The sequence below is a fragment of the Thermobia domestica genome, chromosome 5, assembly GCF_964235325.1.
Source record: "Thermobia domestica chromosome 5, izTheDome1.hap1.1, whole genome shotgun sequence".
In the NCBI taxonomy this organism is placed as follows: domain Eukaryota; kingdom Metazoa; phylum Arthropoda; class Insecta; order Zygentoma; family Lepismatidae; genus Thermobia; species Thermobia domestica.
The window spans coordinates 178,280,283-178,298,902 of record NC_137458.1 but is presented as its reverse complement, the minus strand read 5'-3'; the positions used below and the strand labels follow the sequence as shown (position 1 = coordinate 178,298,902).

General features: G+C 36.0%; 1 protein-coding gene across 1 annotated transcript; it reads left to right on the top strand.

The window, feature by feature from the left end:
- Positions 1 to 17,677: 17,677 nt before the first annotated feature.
- LOC145685334 (uncharacterized) lies at positions 17,678 to 18,412 on the top strand. Its single transcript, XM_081757711.1, has one exon. It carries the CDS (start codon positions 17,678 to 17,680, stop codon positions 18,410 to 18,412), a length of 735 nt encoding a protein of 244 aa, XP_081613837.1.
- The last annotated feature ends 208 nt before the right edge of the window (positions 18,413 to 18,620 follow it).

Below are 18,620 nucleotides of genomic sequence, written 5' to 3'. Positions count from 1 at the left end.
AACTCGATTCATCCATTTGGACCCTTTACTTGTCAGGCAATTTCTTATTGATGGAAAAACAAGGAAAATAGTTCTACAATGACTGACAAGTAACACTTCCCAAGTGTAACACTCCGATTTTGATAAAATTTGGTAGATAGATACTACGCATAAAATAAACTAATACGTGTATTTTTATTTTCTGCGGTAAAGTTGTTTCACGGGGCGATAAACCAGACCCAAAATTTTGAGAGTTGACGCCCGAAAGGTAATAACAAGTGGACCGAAGTGAATGAAATTGTGCACAGATATTATAGACATAAAATGAGGGAATACGGGTTTCGTATTTTCCTGGAAGAAACGGTTAGGTGGGCCACAGACTCCTCCAAATCTTTGATCACGAAATATCAAAAGTGCTAATAACAGTATGCCAAAGTGCCTACAGAACATGAAGAATTGCAACGAAATTTTGTGTAGTGACAATATGCGAAAAAAACTAATGCGTTTCTCTATTTTCTGTGGAAAAACGGTAAAGGGGAAAAGGCCCCCACACAAATTAGCAAAATTGACGAAATAAAAGGCAAAAACAAGTGGACCGAAGTGAATGAAAGTGTGCTCAAATATTGTAGAGGTAAGATGAAGGAATACGTGTTTCGTATTTTCCTGCAAAGAAAGAACTTTTGGTTGGACTGAGGAGTCTGGTGGCGGAAGGAGTGGACAGAAGCAAAAGAAATTGTGTGTAGATATTGGATATGTAAAATAAGACCTTTCGTGTTTCACAAGTGTATCCATCCGATTTTTCAAATTTGGAAGATCAACAGTAAGCACAAACAGTATATATAGTATTTTATAATATTTCGGGAGGCACCTTTAACGCATACAATGTTTTCGTGATCAAATGTTTGGAGGGCTCAGTGCCCACCCAACCATCTTTTTTTCCCAGGAAAATACGAAATTCGTATTCCCTTATTTTGTGTGTAAAATATCTGTGCATAATTTCATTCGCTTCGGTTCACTTCTTCTTGCCTTTCGGGCGTAAACTTTCAAAATTTTGGGTGATAGTTTTGCCCTCTAAAACCGTTTTTCCGCAGAAAATAAAATCCGTATTCATTTATTTCTTGCGTATTGTCAACACGTAGTTTCCCTGCAATTTTTCATGTCCTTTACACATTTGACCTAGTGTTACTAACACTTTTCATATTTCATGGGGTCCGTGCACCACCCAACCGTTTTTTATATGAAAATACGAAACCCATACCCTCATTTTGCGTCTGCAATATCTGTTCACAATTCCATTCAGTTCGGTTAACTTCTATTTGCCTTTCGGGCGTCAACTTTTTAAAAGTTTCGGTGCGAGCTTTTTCCCAATAAAACAGTATTTCCGCAGTAAATAAAAAAACTCATATTCGTCTGTTTTTCGCGTATTGTCCATACACAAACTTTCGTTGCAATTCGTCATGACCTTTATGCACATCTGACATACTGATACTAGCACTTTTGATATTTCTTGATCAAATGTTTGGATGGTTCCGTGCCCCACCCAACCGTTTGTTCCAGGAAAATACGAAACCCGTATTCCTTAATTAGATGTCTGCAATATCTTTTCGCAATTTCATTCACTTCGGTCCACTTCAACTTGTCTTTCCGGCATAAAATTTCAACATTTTGGTTAGGAGCTTTTGCTCCCGAAAATCGTTTCTCCACAGAATATAAAAACAGAATTGATCAAGGTTTGGAGGGGTCTGTGCACCACCTAATAGTCTTTTCCAGGTAAATACGGAACCCGTATACGCACATTTTATGTCTACAATATGTGTGCAAAATTTCATTCAGTTTGGTTCACTTCTTATCTTTCGGGCGTAAATTTTCAAAATTTTGGGGTGGGTTCTTTTGCCCCCTGAAACCGTTTTTCGCAGAAAATAAAAAAACCGTAATCCTTTTATTCGCGTATTGTCTATACGTAAAGTTTCGTTGCAATTCTTTATGTCCTTTACATACATTTCACAAAGTATTACTAACACATTTCATATTCCGTGATCAAAGGTTTGGAGGGGTCCGTGCCTCACCCAACATTTTTTTAAAGAAAATACGAAACCCGTATCCTCATTTTACGTGTGCAATCTCTGTTCACAATTTCATTCACTTCGGTTCACTTATTCTTGCCTTTCGGGCGTCAGCTTTAAAAATATTGCGTGGGGACTTTTGCCCCCTAAAATCGTTTTTCACAGAACATAAAAACCCGTATTCGTTTATTTTTGGCGTATTGTCCATACACAAAGTTTCGTTGCAATTCTTCATGCCCTTTACACACATTTGACATACTGTTACTATCACTTTCGATATTTCGTGATCAGAGGTTTGGAGGGCCCGTGTCCCACCTAACAGTCTTTTGCAGGTAAATATGAAACCCGTATACCCACATTTTATGTCTACAATATGTGTGCAAAATTTCATTCCCTTCGGTTCACTTCTTTAATCTTTCGGGCGTTAATTTTCAAAATTTTGGGGTGGGTTCTTTTGCCCCCTGAAACCGTTTTTCGCAGAAAATCAAAAACCGTATTCCTTTGTTTTTTGCGTGTTGTCTATACGTAAAGTTTCCTGGCAATTCTTCATGTCCGTCACACACATTTCACATAGTATTACTAGCACATTTCATATTCCGTGATCAAAGGTTTGCAGGAGTCCGTGCCACACCCAACATTTTTTTTTCAAGAAAATTCGAAACCCGTATCCTCATTTTACGTCTGCAATCTCTGTTCACAATTTCATTCACTTTCGTTCACTTCTCCTTGCCTTTCGGGCGTCAGCTTTAAATATTTTGCGTGGGGACTTTTGCCCCCTAAAATCGTTTTTCCACAGAACATAAAAACCCGTATTCGTTTATTTTTGGCGTATTGTCCATACACAAAGTTTCGTTGCAATTCTTCATGTCCTTTACACACATTTGACATAGTGTTACTAGCACGTTTCATACTTCTTAATCAAAGGTTTGGAGGGGCTCGTGACCCACCCAACCTTTTTTTTTTAGGAAAATACGAAACCCGTATCCTCATTTTACGTCTGCAATATCTGTGCACAATTCATTCCATGCACTTCGGTTCAGTTGTTCTTGAATTTTACGTTGTCAACTTTCAAAATATTTAGTGAGGCTTTTATATTAAACCTTCACATTATGTAACTTTTTCTTTTTATGAGATTATTTTTGTTGTGGAGGAGGAGAGAAATGCTTTCCTGTGATATGTTTTTCTTGCCATTCATCTTGTTTGAACTACTTAAGTAAGATCATGTTGTAACTTTTGATGTCATCCAAATCCGCCACGATAATAAAATAGTCATTTTCAATAATTCGTTTTATTCTGTTATTTGCAGTTTGCCACACTGATATATTTGTTACAAAATTGAAGTTTCGTCCAGCGTCTTTCGAATTCGCAACCAACCGAAACGCCGAGTTTTTTGGGTTGCCTGCTATTGCAGGAAAAGGAGAATTGTAGATGGTAATGCACTTTTGGAGTCGTGTATACAAAGATAATACAAATCTTTCAGTTTTACGTCCAATAACTATACCAGCAAGGCTAAAGGAGATGGTGATGATGAGAATGATTGAAATTAAGGAAGTGGGAGAACTGTGAGAAAATCCACGCACACAATGTTTGTACACCACGAAGCTCACTTAGTGCGAGCTGGGATTGAACAAGGGCCACATACACCAGAGGTGAAAGCTCTATCACTGACCCACCGCAACGCTTGTACAAAAATAATGAAGATTGAACGTTTAAAGATATGCAAGTCATTACACAATATGTTGCAATAATAAGAATGGTTTAAGTGTTATTTCACGCCCTCGTGGATTTGTCGTGACACGAAAGGATTTTAGTAACTTGGAAATGAAATTAGGAAAAAAAATCAGGACATAAGTTCTGTATATAATTTGACAAAACAAAAGGAGCGAGAAGAGCTTTCCAAGAATCGAGAAAGAAGTCTTCGACAATCGAGACGAGACGAGAATTCTACAAACTTTACGAAAAGAGACACGAACATTTTATTTCTAGTCTCGTCTTGTCCCGTAGGCAACACTGAAAATAGTTATAAATTTTGTTACAAAATGGTATTAATTTCGTTACAAAACAGTAGAATTTCCCCCTTTTTTCGTGAAACAAAGTTGAAATATAAAAATTTAGTAATAAACTTAGTGTTATTTATTGTAATTTCTTATCCCATTGATAACATTTAAAAGTTTTAGGTCGGGTTGCAACATTACAAGGAAACGTATTTATTTAGTAGACTAAGTATTAAATACCGTAAACTGAGTATACTTTGGCCCTTTAAAGGCAACTTTGGCCCAAATGAAGAGAAAGATTTGATTTCTTTCTACATGGTTATTATGGTTTCTATCAGTAAGAAAAGTTGTGGATTGAAGTATTACAACATTGAGAACACATGGATATTGGCGCTAGTGATTTGTTTCCAGAACGTGGGAAGCAAAATGCTAGCAATTGTTAGCAAGTAAATATTTATCGTATTTCAAGTTCTATAACTTTTATTCATTGAATCAAAGTGACATATTCTGAATGTATAAGTAAGTAGAATATAAAAACATGTTCATTAGCAAATATTGTTAAGCTAACGCCTTAAGTGTATGTTCAGTTATGCACAAACTATTAAGCGTTTAATTGCGTGGGGTAACATTGGCCCATATTTTCTATGTTAGTAATGGCCCAATATTAAAGATGAAATGGTGTACAAATGGTGCGATATAATAAGGAAGATTAACCGCCCACTAGTCTCTAAAAGAGGATATTATAGAGTGCCTGAATTGTAATTGTAAAACATAATAATGTAAATTGTACTATAACCTTCTTTAGTATCACCACGAAGAAAGGGAAATAACAATACCAAAAACATTAGCTGAAAATGACAGGATAAAATTATTGCTGATGGTATTAGCCTTCTTTGTACTTTAGATAATAGTAGTTGAAACAGATCTTGAATTGTGGCATGAGTTCGGTTGACTAGAAAAAGAGAGTTGGCAACACTAGTTACAAATGACACCATATGTAACTAGGATCAAGCAATGATGCTATAATGCAAGTAGAGTTCTCTATAGTCGATTTATGGAAACCAATATATTTACCGAGATCGTGCTCAATAGTTCATATATAATTGTGTCACTATCTGACTTCTGGAACCAGATATACAGTTAATATACTATATAAAATGAGGAAAACGACAGACCTTGAACAGCATTCTTGTTTACAATGGTGTAGGCCAGTAGTTTAAAAAGTGGGGTCCGCAGACTCCTAAAAATTGAAATGTGTTGTAATAAAATGGAACTCACAGCTGTTACGCAAGACGTATTTTTTCAGTTACTAAAAAGAAAGCATTTAGAATTATACCTACTTTTGTAAATTGAAATGTTTTCATACTACACTAAATTTCTGCCCTGATGTTGGTCAACCGTTATAGACCTATAGGACTATTTCAAGTGAGAGAAATTTCTTCTTTGTTAGGGCACTTTTTCAAAAACAGTTGTACATTAACTGTACGACGCCTTGGAATTTCATGGATTTCATCAAGTGGCGAAAAGCTTCCACCATTACCACCAATTCCATATTCTGTTTAAAAATAGAAGTAAATGTTAGTTATTCCTGTGCTTATAACCCAGCGGTGTCAACGGCTCGAGCGCCTCGACTCACAGCTCAGTCACCACCGAGCCGAACCGACAAGTGAGCCGAGCCTGCAGCTCACACAACCGAGCCGGCTCGAGCCCTCGCTCAGTAGGTCCGAACCGAGCCAAACCGATAGCTCACCCCAATCGATCCGACGGCTCACCTGAGCCGAGCCGATGGCTCATTCTAACCGAGCCGGCTCAAACCAATGGCTCACCTGTGTCGAGCCGAACCGAGCCGATGGCTCATTCCAACCGAGACGGCTCGAGTCGATGGCTCACTTCTACCGAGCCGTGGCTCATCGCAACCGAGCCGGCTCGAGCCGATGGCTCATCTGAGCCGAACCGAACCGAAACAATGGCTCATTCTAATCGAGCCGAGCCGGTTGACATCACTACCTAGGGGGACTTTTCACAATAGTACTCTTCCAGACTGAGTAATATGTGTAGGACATTTGCTTCAAATGTATTCAAGTGTTCCAAACTCATGTTGAAACACACACATACATTTTAGATATATATATAAAAACAGATAAGAAACGGCTCGAGCGGCTTGGCTCACGGCTCAGTCACTACCGAGCCGAACCGAGAAGTGAGCCGAGCCAACAGCACACCCAACCGAGCCGGTTCGAGCCGATGGCTTACCTGAGCTGAGCCGAGCCGAGCCGATGGCGTATTACAACCGAGCCGGTTCGAGCCAATAGCTCACTTGAGACAATCCGAGAATAGCTCAAGTGAGCCAATAGCTCACTTGCGAGTCACTGGCTCATTGCAATCGAGCCGACTCGAGCTGTTGGCACAGTTGAACCAAGCCGAGCCGAGACGCAGCTTGACCTGAACAGGTGGCTCAGGGATTTATAAACATCAAGCCTCCCTCCCCCAATTATGGGATTTCCAGAAAAACTATGAGAAAACCCTCTCAAAAATATGTTACTAGATCCGCAACTGCAAATAACTCGTGACTTAAATTGCTATGTGTGTGCGCTGTGAGTACGAAGAGTTGTCTAAAAAGGCATTGCAACAATTGATGCCTTTCCCTACTACTTACTTATGTGAGCAGACCTTTTCTGCACTTTGCAGTATTAAAACCTTAAACCGAAATCGTCTTAATGAAGAATCAAACCTAAGATTGATGGCGAGAAAAAATATTCCAGATTTCAATGCATTTATGGACAAACAAAAAGAATATCATTCCTCACATTACTGACCCCACATTTGAGAACGTTGTTTATCAAGTAAATTTCCATATTAAAAAATGTAGTCCTGTAAGTTACGGTATTTTCAATTGAAATTCCGTTCACTAGGAAAGAATCATATATTTTTAGAATAAATTACTTATATCATTATTTGCCCTGATCTTATTCTTGTCAGTGATAATACTAATTAGTATATTTTTAATAGAATGTGAAATTTCAGATTGCATTGCAAGGAGGTCCGCAGATCGCTTCCCAAATGAACAGGGGGTCCGCGTTATCGGAAAGTTTGAGAACCACTGGTGTAGGAAAGTTGATGACCCGTATCAAGCCCCAATCATTACAGTGATATTGAAAATTGATTCTGCTTGCATGTACTATGTTGCATTTGAGATCTCAGATATTACCGTGTTTTTTTTAAAAAAGATTTATCACGAAATTACAATGATCGTATAGTGAGGGACACAAGTCATTGATCAAGTAATGGCGATTGCTTGGAAACAAGCGCAGAGTATGAGAATTAAATCTGTCATACCTGTAGTTCCGTGTGGAGAGGAAACAAACTTGTGAACCAAAGGTTTAAGAAAACTCAAGTTATTAATATAAACTTTGCCTAAGATTATTCACTTATATCATCATAAAAGAAATACGAAAGACGTTTAGAAACGAAGTAAAACAACATACTACTTTGCAAGCGGAGGCAAAGAAACCTAACGTAACCAGAATAAAGACGAATCATTTACCGCGTAGTGATCGTGGTTCAGTGGTCAAGGCCCTCGAGCAGTAATCTGGAGGTTCTTGGATGATATCCACGTCTGGCAATTTTTTCCTTACTTTAGGATTTTTGATGGAGATTCATCGGCGATTACACACGTTTAACTGTATTCACATATTTGAATACTCGGATGTTTCAATAATTGAACTATCAAATCTTCAGGAATAATAGTAGTAATAATAATAAAGTAATAATAATAATGATCTCGTAGAAGATTAAAAATTAGAAAGTTATCGCTCAGGTCATACCATTAAAAGCAGAAATGTGAATTTAGCAAAAAATATTTGGGTTTTGTTTAATGTTGCCCACGAGAAGAGGAATTTATCTCGATTCTAAAACAAAACAAACAAAATCGGGATGAGAATTAACATTTTACATTCGAACGGGAGAAGGGTAATTCAAATTATCGTCTCACTTTGGAGATGAGAATCGAGACGAGGCGAAAAGTATCGTAAACATTTCTCGTCTTATCTCGATTCTTGAAATAGTGTATGTCCACCTGAATTTCAGAGCTCACTGAATTATGGTCTGTGTATATATTTTTGTAGCAAAGCTTTTATATTTACATCTGCATATTCTACAGATTAGTTTAGTATATGCTTTACTGTTCAATGATATTCAGTTATTTTTATTAATTATTTTGCTTAAAACGTACAGTAGAATACTTTGTACATGAAACTTTAGTGGAACGTTTTTGGTTTAAAATTTGAGTAGGTGCAGAGGTGTTTTGAAGGTATGGAAGTCCTTCCCCGAAATCCCTAATTTATAGTATATGTCAAGTCAAATTTTAGGGCAACTTTACAACTTTTAATACCATTATTATTATTATTATTATTATTATTATTATTATTATTATTATTATTACTGAAGTGTTGTGAATCTAATGATTTACCATGTTCCACCCAACTCCAGTCTAATGGGCATTGTTCTTGACAAACGTCGTGTGTGTAGGTTTCTCCGGGTTCCGCTTCCTCCCACTTTCTTTACTCCGATATTTCGTTCATTCTCATCATCGACGTCTTCTGTAGCTTAGCCGGAATAGCTTAGCCGGGGGAGAAGCTACAATTTTTAGCCGTACCATGATTTTTACATATATATATATATATATATATATATATATATATATATATATATATATATATATATATATATATATATATATATATATATAAAGTTTTTCAGCTGATCTTGTATGACTTTGGGGTGCTGATTTCGAATCCGATGAGTGCCACTCTGTAAATCTTGGGGAAACTTCGCAAACGAGGGTTAAGAGGGGGGGTGTACTCTTACTTTCCATGTCTTAAATAACTTTATTATCTCAGCAGTTTCATTTTCCTCTTATCCTATTGAGAGTAGAATGCCAATTCATGCATATGTTATAAATAACCATACTAGTAACCAAATAACGGAATTTGATAATTTTCTCAAAAATGTCAGGGTTGCCAACTATCAATAAAATTTACAAAAATACTTTTATACAGAATATTTTATTTTACAAAATTTTCACGTAGAAAATGTTAAGATCAATAGAAGTATTTTATTTATTCCAAAATATACAGTCCTTAAACTCTCATATGAGCTGTGAATAAAAACCAGACACTCACTAGCAGGGAAATGGGAAGTACATTTTTTGACTTCTAAATATGGTTAGTACAAAAATAACACATTCAGAGTAGTATAGACCGCAAACGTCCAGAAAAGTGTTGCTAAAAACCTATGATAAAAATGATTTGTTTATTAAATTTTTATAAATTTTATCCTATTTTGTGGTACAATTTATGATAATTTTATACTGTTTTTGGTGATTTTTAATATTTCTGGTGATTTTATGATAATTTTATACAGTATTTGGTGATTTTTCATATTTCTAGTGATTTTTTAGTGTTATCATTCAAGAAAATTACTGTAAAATATTTTTGGTAATATATTTGATATCTAAGTTGAAAACATTCGATGGAAACACACAAATGGTTCAGAATACAAAGTTAACACATCATCCTTCCTAAGCCTCTAAAGAAACCTGTTCCTTCCCTTTCTTGTCCTTCCCTCAAGCGGAGAAGAGCAGGTGAATGAACTTGAAGATACTACCTGGAAAGGGTGGCAGGAAGGAGACACAGGTGCATGAAAGAATGCTAGGAATTCCTTTGTTCAAGGAATAGATGATTTTCGAGATGTGCGTATGCAAATTAGGGTAGGTTTGACAATAGGTCTATTGTTAAGAGAAATGTTGTTTGTCCTTGAGTACACATGTACACGTGTGCGAACAATGGATGGCGCAGATATTTGTATATGTAATAAATTAGGGTCATTGACATGCCGGCTTCCTTTATTCTTTGTTGAAAGAGAAGTGGTTGGAGTGACTACGTGACTGAGTGCACGTACACAGTAGAAACTTGTTTAGGGAGCGCAGCGGTATGTTAATTTTTATTCATGACAGGAAAAGGGTTGGAATGACTACGTGACTGGATGCACGTACGCAAGAGTTGAATGTTTTGATTGGTGAAATTTTTGATAATAGGGTGGAAAGATAAAATATTTAAATCATTGTAGGGAGCCTCTTAACAGCTAGTTGGGTCCTTGTTGTGTGGTAATATTGGTTATTGTTATTTTTATTGATAGGTAGATAAATATTTATATTATGTCTAGAGGACATAATGATAGAATAGAGGAAGAAAATCTAATCAATTATGTTAATTTGTATTATTTTATGTTTAAATTTGCATGACTTGTAAGCAGTTTTTGGTTCTTAGGAGATAGGAGAATATAGCCTGGTAAGAGGTAGTAATTTCTGTTCTAACTTGTTTGAGCTTCGAGGCAGGAGGTGGAGCTTATTAACTTGTACAGAAAGACTTCAGCAAATGAAAAACCAGAGTTGGAGAATGCATTTACAACTATTTATTCCAACCCAAAACTTGTAGGAACCAATAATAAAAGGAAAGAGGAGGGACTAGGGAAGAACGAAGAACGAATGACAATTTGATTCCCATTGCTTGAAAGAGGTCCTTTATGGCTTAAAGGTCTCTTTTTAATTGGCCTGTCCCCTGTCAACCAGCTTGTTTTATGATCCTCTAACCCGAGGTTAAGGAAGATCGACCCTTCTTTATCTGAGTTTATTTTTATTGCAGGGTGCAATAAACTTGTTACCTGCCTTTATGTTTATTAGGGGTGCAATAAAGTCTTTACCTGACCAGAGTCTTCCTTCTTTCTTTGCAACCAAACAAGATTTCTTTAAAATATTTTTGCATAAATTAGATTAATGAATAATTATTCATGAATATTAATTAGCTGGTAATGAAAGGGTTAGAAAGAATGATTTTTTGTATTTAGCGTTTATTTAGCGGTATATTATGATATATATCGTATAGATTAGTATATATTGTACACACATACCCAGATATTGTGGGAGGAAACGAACACAACTCTAAGAAAAGAATCTTACGCATTTATACGGTCTTTTCGCTGAATGATATGGGATATTAGCGATCTTTTATTGATGATTGGGTACACGAAACACAGTTGAATCACAAATTACGTATGTATATAAGTACGTATGTATACGTGTTTTGCCTGATATGTGGACAGGAATATATGTGCATGCATATTATGTTTTGTATGCATGTAAGTGTTTTATCATCACCTTAAATACAATGTGGGGTTGCATAACTTCTTTTTTGGTGGTATGCTAGTTTGCATAACTCACACCTTTTGGTTTCTATTGTATCCTTATATATTATAACTCTTTATGCATACGACCTTATCTTCATCGTAATGTAGGGTTGCATAACCTCTTCTTTGGTGGAATGTTAGGCTGCATAACTCACACCTTTTGATTTGTATTGTAGACATATATAGTGACTCTTTATGTATGTAAGTGTTTTAATCTTGGCTTTAACGTAATGTTGCGTTTCATAAACTCCACTATTGGTATAATGGTGGTTGCATAGCTTCTGTCTTATCGGTTGTATTGTAGACATATATTGCAAGTCTTTATATATGTAATCTTGCCTTGACTGGATTGTTAGGCCTCTTATTATGATTCTAATGTTGGCTTGCATAACCTTAACTATTGTTTGTTTTGTATGGCTAAATATTGCGGTGCTTGACGAATGTAACTGATTTAACCATGTCTTAAATGTGTTGCTGTGATATATATTGTGTCTTTTACGTATGTAAGTGTTTGTTAGTTATGTTCTAGTTGTATTTAACCACATACGATATCAATGTTTAATTGGAGTTTTAACTGAAGTCTAATTTTGCAAGTAATTTATTTGTACGTCCTTGTAGAAAACATTATGATGTCATCATGGTTTGCAGCACATACTGATTTATCGTAGGTGTCAAATAACCTTATATGAACCATATGTATTCCTTCTTTATCTTATATAGAATACCATTTTTATTTATTTATAAGATCCCAATATTTTGTATAAAGGTTTGAGCGCCACATAAAGTATTATTAAACCATGTAAAAGTTATTGGTAAATACTTGATATGACGCAGCATATGTATTCTTCCTTTATCTTATACAGAATACACATACTTCTTGATATGATACCAATTATTGGATGTATAAAATGAAACATGTAATTGAAATTTTATTATTTGTTTATTAGCATTAATTCTTGTTCTACAGTGGTACGCTGTTATTGGTTAGAGATATTTACATATATTTAGCTGATTGATATATTTATAAGTATTCAATATAATAAATAATTCTATATATTTACAGTATTGTTTAAATAAGGCATTTACAATATTTTCATACTTATATCATTTACAGTATTGATATTTTCAATATACACATAAGTTATATTTTATTTATAATTGTTATATACAAATTTATGTTTTTTTCAGTTTTAAATAATTCTTTATTATAACAAGTAGTAATGTCATGTATACACCACGAGAAGGAATTTGGTAAGAATATTGAAAGTAACTGAGTGAAATGTAACTAAAAAACTAATAAGTTTTCCTATAATTGTATATTTTCAATTGTATATTTCCTATAATTGTTGTTTTATTTGCGTATTTACAATATTGATATTTTTAATTGTATATCTTTAATATTGATGTTTCATTCATATATTTGGATATTTACATATTTATAATATTTACATATTTACATTATTACAATATACTATTTACATATTTACATTATTTACAATATACTATTTACATATTTATAATATTTACATATTTACATAAAACACGTAGGGAAGTGCCAATTGACGATTGATGTGAAAATATTTATGAAATTTGTCTCTGTCCGAGAATATCATTACTATGTCACTATGTTAGGACACGTTTAACATAACATATACGCAAATATTTATTGAATAATACCAATCATTTGGCATGCATAATACTTTGATACTCGTATGGCAATTTCCTAAAGTCGGCCAAACAGTGAGGATCAAGTCGTCGTCTTTTATTTTCAACCTTTTGATGAGTCTTTCTTTTAGGCCTGGACACAATGACAAACCCCGGCTTTCGAACAATCATCCCTTGATTGTTTAACTGTTTCTTGTCAAGTTTATCGCGAACTAGATTATAAAAATGATTTAATTTCATGGCGCGTACGATGATTTAAAGTTATTCACCTAATTTTAAATACATAATCTACTTTGTCCGTCCCAGCCTCTTTTAAACGGTATGCGTAATTCTTTGACCCTAATCCTATAAATGCATTAATTTCCCACCTTTCAGGAACTTCGTTAATTAGTTAACTCAGGTAGGAACCCAAAGAAAGCGGAGGTTTTTCATTACGTGACTGTACAAACATAATACTATCGGTGTCACAGTACAGCACACGGTCAGACCCTACTGTTATCAATAATTCATAAAGTTTTAGACGTGCCCAAGAGGTGATAAACGCGGTAAGAACAACATTTGAGAACTTCCATGGTTTGTTTTTGTTTTCAATGTTTTATACGTTACAATAAGATGCCGTTCTCCAATAGGTAATACAGTTTGCACTTCGTATTGTGGCACCCATAGATAAGTCAAAAAGTTTTCCGGGGTATCGACAATCACCGATATCGATAAATCCGTTCGCTGTCCCCATTTTCCATACAATGAATTGAGGAATAATTTAGAAATATACCTCAATCCCGGATTCTTCCTTATATTATCATAATTTAATTTAATGCCTTCATGGGCATAATAATCTGCAATATATTTGTTTTTGTCTTCTTCGCTTTTGCAAGAAGCAGGAAATCCCGAAGATTCCTGCTTCATTTCAAGAAAGGAATTTACATAGTCTTCAAACAGACCATTTGAATCCCCTTCTTCAGGGTCCATGAGTTCGAATTCCCAGATTTCAAATACTTGCAGAATTTTGTATCCGAGCTGTAAAGCTACATGGAGTTAAGGGGTACAGTACGTGGGTGTTAAGGCACGCTCGGAATCGCTACGCACGCAATTGTCAATACTTTTTTCCATACACGTACGACACAACCCTAACAAAAGATGATCATTGCACGCATATGGTAACACCGGTACTAACCCATGGATACTTTCCACTTCTGGAAAGTCCGGCCCCTTGTATATTTTTGGCTTACTTACAGGCATTGGTTTACGTGCTATCACCCAAGGGTATAACGATGTTACATCGTAATATGCCGCGATTTCTTCGCTGGTACATTTGTACAAAGCATTAAAACATTCGGTACGACCACCATGACAACTATCCTTCGGTATTAGGTGATCAACAAGATCCTTACAATGAGTTTGAATAAACTCTTGCATGGTCTTATCAGTCTTGACCCAATGATCCCATTCGCATTCCCACATTTGAAGAACATTAAGAATTAATTTTTTCAGGAATGCTATTTTTGTGGTGGTTCTTTCATACCGGTCTTGTAAGGATGTACCTTTGTTAGAGGTGGAATCCAGAGACACATGTCGAAGTGTAGGATCCGTGGAAAAACACCCATGAAATTCGAAAACTGTATTCTTTCGAGGTTCAAATCCATCGACCTTATACCTCCCAAATCGTTTTTCCAAGCCATTCCCGGAATGCTGGATTCCATTACCCCTGGTACGTTCCGTAACCAGTACATTGCTTTCAGGCTTTGTCGGTCACGATGGTCGAACCCATAGGGTGGAATAATTGGAATAATTTCTTTAGGCAAATATAAGGTACGATAGGTCAGTATGGCCAAACCAGCAATAGTAGGCGCGACGATAAAACATTGAATCCCATAAAACATTGAAAAATGAATAATTTTCGTGTAGAATTCTTGGAATTGGATAGAATTCTTGGAATTTGTAAGAGTCTGCATGTATGTAAGCGGGGCGTCGCGAATTAGTGTAAAAGAAGAAGTCGTATGCTGAAGACGTTCCCTGGTTGTACGTAGCGTGGAGCAATTAACTTGAAGAAAATTTTATTACGTCAGATTATAAATTACAATTACTGGAAAGTATTTAAGGATTTATCAATAATCTTAGAAGATCATCTGTGGTGAATTGAAGAAAGAGTTACGGGAATTTTATCATTATAGTTACCGGAAATTTTTGTGTAATTGCCGATAAACTTTCAACTGGATCATCGGTAGACTGTAAAAGTTACGGGACATTATCATTTTCAAGAGAAGGTAAACCTTTGGTGACATTGTGATTTCAAAAATTTTTAAGTGTACCTTTGATAAATAAGAAGTAATTATAGAGTTCTAACAAACAGTAATTGAAAACTAAACGTGGGTATTTTACTTAAACAGTGATACAATGGAGAGCCGTAATGTGATTTGTACCATGCTGGCAGCACAAGAAGCGCGTGGATACGGAAATCCAAACGATGTTTTATTTACGTGGGAAGTGTTGATGCAATGCCATGCTACCGGTGCGAGGGTAAGCAATGAAGCTTATTCCAACCTATTGCAAGCGTTGTTCATGCATTTTGGCTGTAATCCTCATGTTGTTTTGAAGAAATGTAAGTCTGGAAAAGATATTATTGATTTATATCATGTAGGCTTCTTTCGCGAAGATAATATGAGGAATTTTGCTCGTGAAAAGTTTATGGAACTTGTGTCTTCAGGAAAAAATTCGGTTTAACTGCAGATGAGTCCAACGAGTTCCTCTGTATTCTTCCTGAACGTAGCAATAATTCTGCACCAGAACCTGCAATGTATGGTGCTGGAACGGATGAATATTTTCGTATTGTTAATAGTACAACCAAACATTATACTTATTTTGGACTAACAGGAAAGGAAATTACCATTGATCGTATGCGTACCAGTGGAATTTATGACCCGGAAAAATATATTCATTTATTATTTGAATTTGTAAAAGAGCATGCGTTAAACGAGGTCGACGATCACATGTATATTGGCATGAAAATAGGAAGTTCTGCTTCCACGATCAAGAAGTCAATATACATATCGTGGCGTCAACAGTCGCAATTAAGAACTGAGGTTTTGTTTCGGAGTATTGAAAATGTTTTAAATAATAGCGAAAATTATTTATTTGGGGACAAAGTAACTTTCAAAATTCATATTGTTGATTCACGTGAAGGGTCGAACTATGGGTTCAGCAAAATATAGCAGTCTTGTAACACATCTGGAACAGTGTACTATCCCAATGGAAAAGGATGTGTATTGTCTTCCCAAGAGTATTGTGCTTGGGAAGTTCAAAGGTGATCGTCGGCAAACTCAAATGTACGAATTGAAAAATCATCCTAAACGATTGCTGAAACAAGCACAGGATTTGTGTATCAATGCTAAAGTTGACATAGAAATCCGTAATGAATGTACTAATGATGATGCGAAAAAGTTCCAAAATAAGCTAACGCCTCACTACCAAATTGTCATCTGCGAGAAGAATCGTTCGACTCGAGACCACACTGTAATTTATCCGGGAATACATGCATCAAAGAAAATTTTGATTTTGTATACTAAAGGGCACTGAATTAATTACTAACATTAGAATTCTACTGAACAACATAGTCATTGTCAATATTGTTTGGAAGGCTATTACCATACAAATAACCATAAGTGTAACTTCAAATGTAGGATGTGTGAGAAGTATCACGATGTTTCTGATGATTATTATAATATTAAACGCGAATGTAATGATTGTCGCAGACTGTTTTCTTCAGAAGAATGTTTAGCCAATCATAAAACGGTGATTATACATTAGAAATATCAACATTATAAATGATAAAAAATTTCATAATTTCCTCAGAGAGAATCGAACCGCGGACTACTAAATTACAAAACGAATGCTCAAACCACTACACTAAGACTGCTCTGTTAAGGAAGAGACAAGAAACACTCGTGTATGTAGCGAATTGCACACGTTTACGATTCCAATATTTTGTTAACGATGAAACACTGATCTCGGTCAGGACAAAATATTATAATCCAGAGAATTCAAATTTAAATTTTATAAAAAGTCATACAAACACACAAGAACATGAAGGAGAAAATGGTCTTAAGAGTAATTCGAACCCTTAACTGGAATCTTGTGCCTCAGACCACTTTTTTTCTAATTCACCGAAAGTATCCCTGTAACTTGTCTCTTTTATACTGTTTTCTCGCTTTACAGTTATTTTCAGTAACACTGAACGACAGGAACAGGAACACAGATACGTCGAGGACATTTTTATATTTCAAAGCCTCTCCCCGGGAATCGACACTGAGACCCTGCCCAGCCAGCCCAAAAATGTAGGAGGGCCCGGCTGAAGTTAGGGGGCCCGATCCTAAAATATTATAGTTCATCACCATATTATAGTTCATTTGCAAGCCTACCGTGAAAAATTTAGGGGGGCCCGGCCCCCCTAGACTCCCCTGGATACGGGCCTGGTGGGGTTCCTGGTTCCTTCCCAAGGCCAAGAAGGTAGTCTTTGAACTGTTCGGACGTGTTTTTGCGTCGCTCCGGAGTGTATTCAAGTGTAACGGTATGGGTGATGACATTGTAACTTGGAGAGGCAGGATAGGAACTTTTGTGCCCAAAGTGAAAATCAAGTGTAGCAAACTGTACAGAAATTGTGATTTTAGTGTCTCGGTCCTGAGAATGTTTTCTCTATGGCTAATTATTGATATGCTGTTAGTTATAGGTCGGATTGAAATGAATCCTGGACCGAAATCAATAGATCATCTGTACAAGAAACTTGAGGAAATTGATCAAAAAATAGTTGGTATTTTCAAAACGACTAATGACCTAAATTCGCAACTTGAAGTGGTAATGACAGAATTAAGTGCAGTGAAAAAGGAACTGAAATCACAATTGGCTTTTAATTGTGAAGTTTTGGACAAACTTGAGAACCAATCGCGTCGAAACAATCTTATGTTTCGGAATATCGGAACATGTAATCGAACTGAGTCATGGGAAGAATTAGAAGAACGTGTAAAGGAATTTGTGACCAAACAATTAAAAGTTGATTTGGATACCTTAGCAGTGGAAAGGGCTCATCGTCTTGGACGTGGACCCAACAGTCCTATGATTGTGAGATTCTCGTCGTACAAGAAAAAAAGTGAGGTGCTTAAAAATGCCTATCGAGCAAAAGGAAGTTCTGTAATTATTACAGAAGATTTCTCAGCATCGGTCAGGCAAACGAGAAGACATCTCCTACGTTATTTGAAGGATGCTCGCTTGCAAGGTGACCGTGCAAGACTTCAGTACTATAAACTGTGTATAAATGGGAAATCATATACACTAGAAGAGCTTCAAACACGCAATGAAGAAATAACAGAACGTCATGAGTTGAACCAAAATACGACAAAAAAGGTTACAAAATTGTGTGGACAATCAAAGCGCTTCACCCAAAAGCTTGTCTCTGTGGACGGAACCGCCACCCGCTGAGAAGAGACAACAGAAGAAACCAACCCCCGCGACCTTGAGCCAACCAGCCAGATATAGGATTGACAGAGGAAGGAAAGTGAAGAAAATGAATTGGCTGTGGGTAAGTCTTCTTTTTATCAAAACAGTGAAGTGTACAATCAAGTGGTATGTGAAAACAGTGGTGACACTAGAACAAGAACTGCTTTACGAGTCTATTATCAAAGTGGAA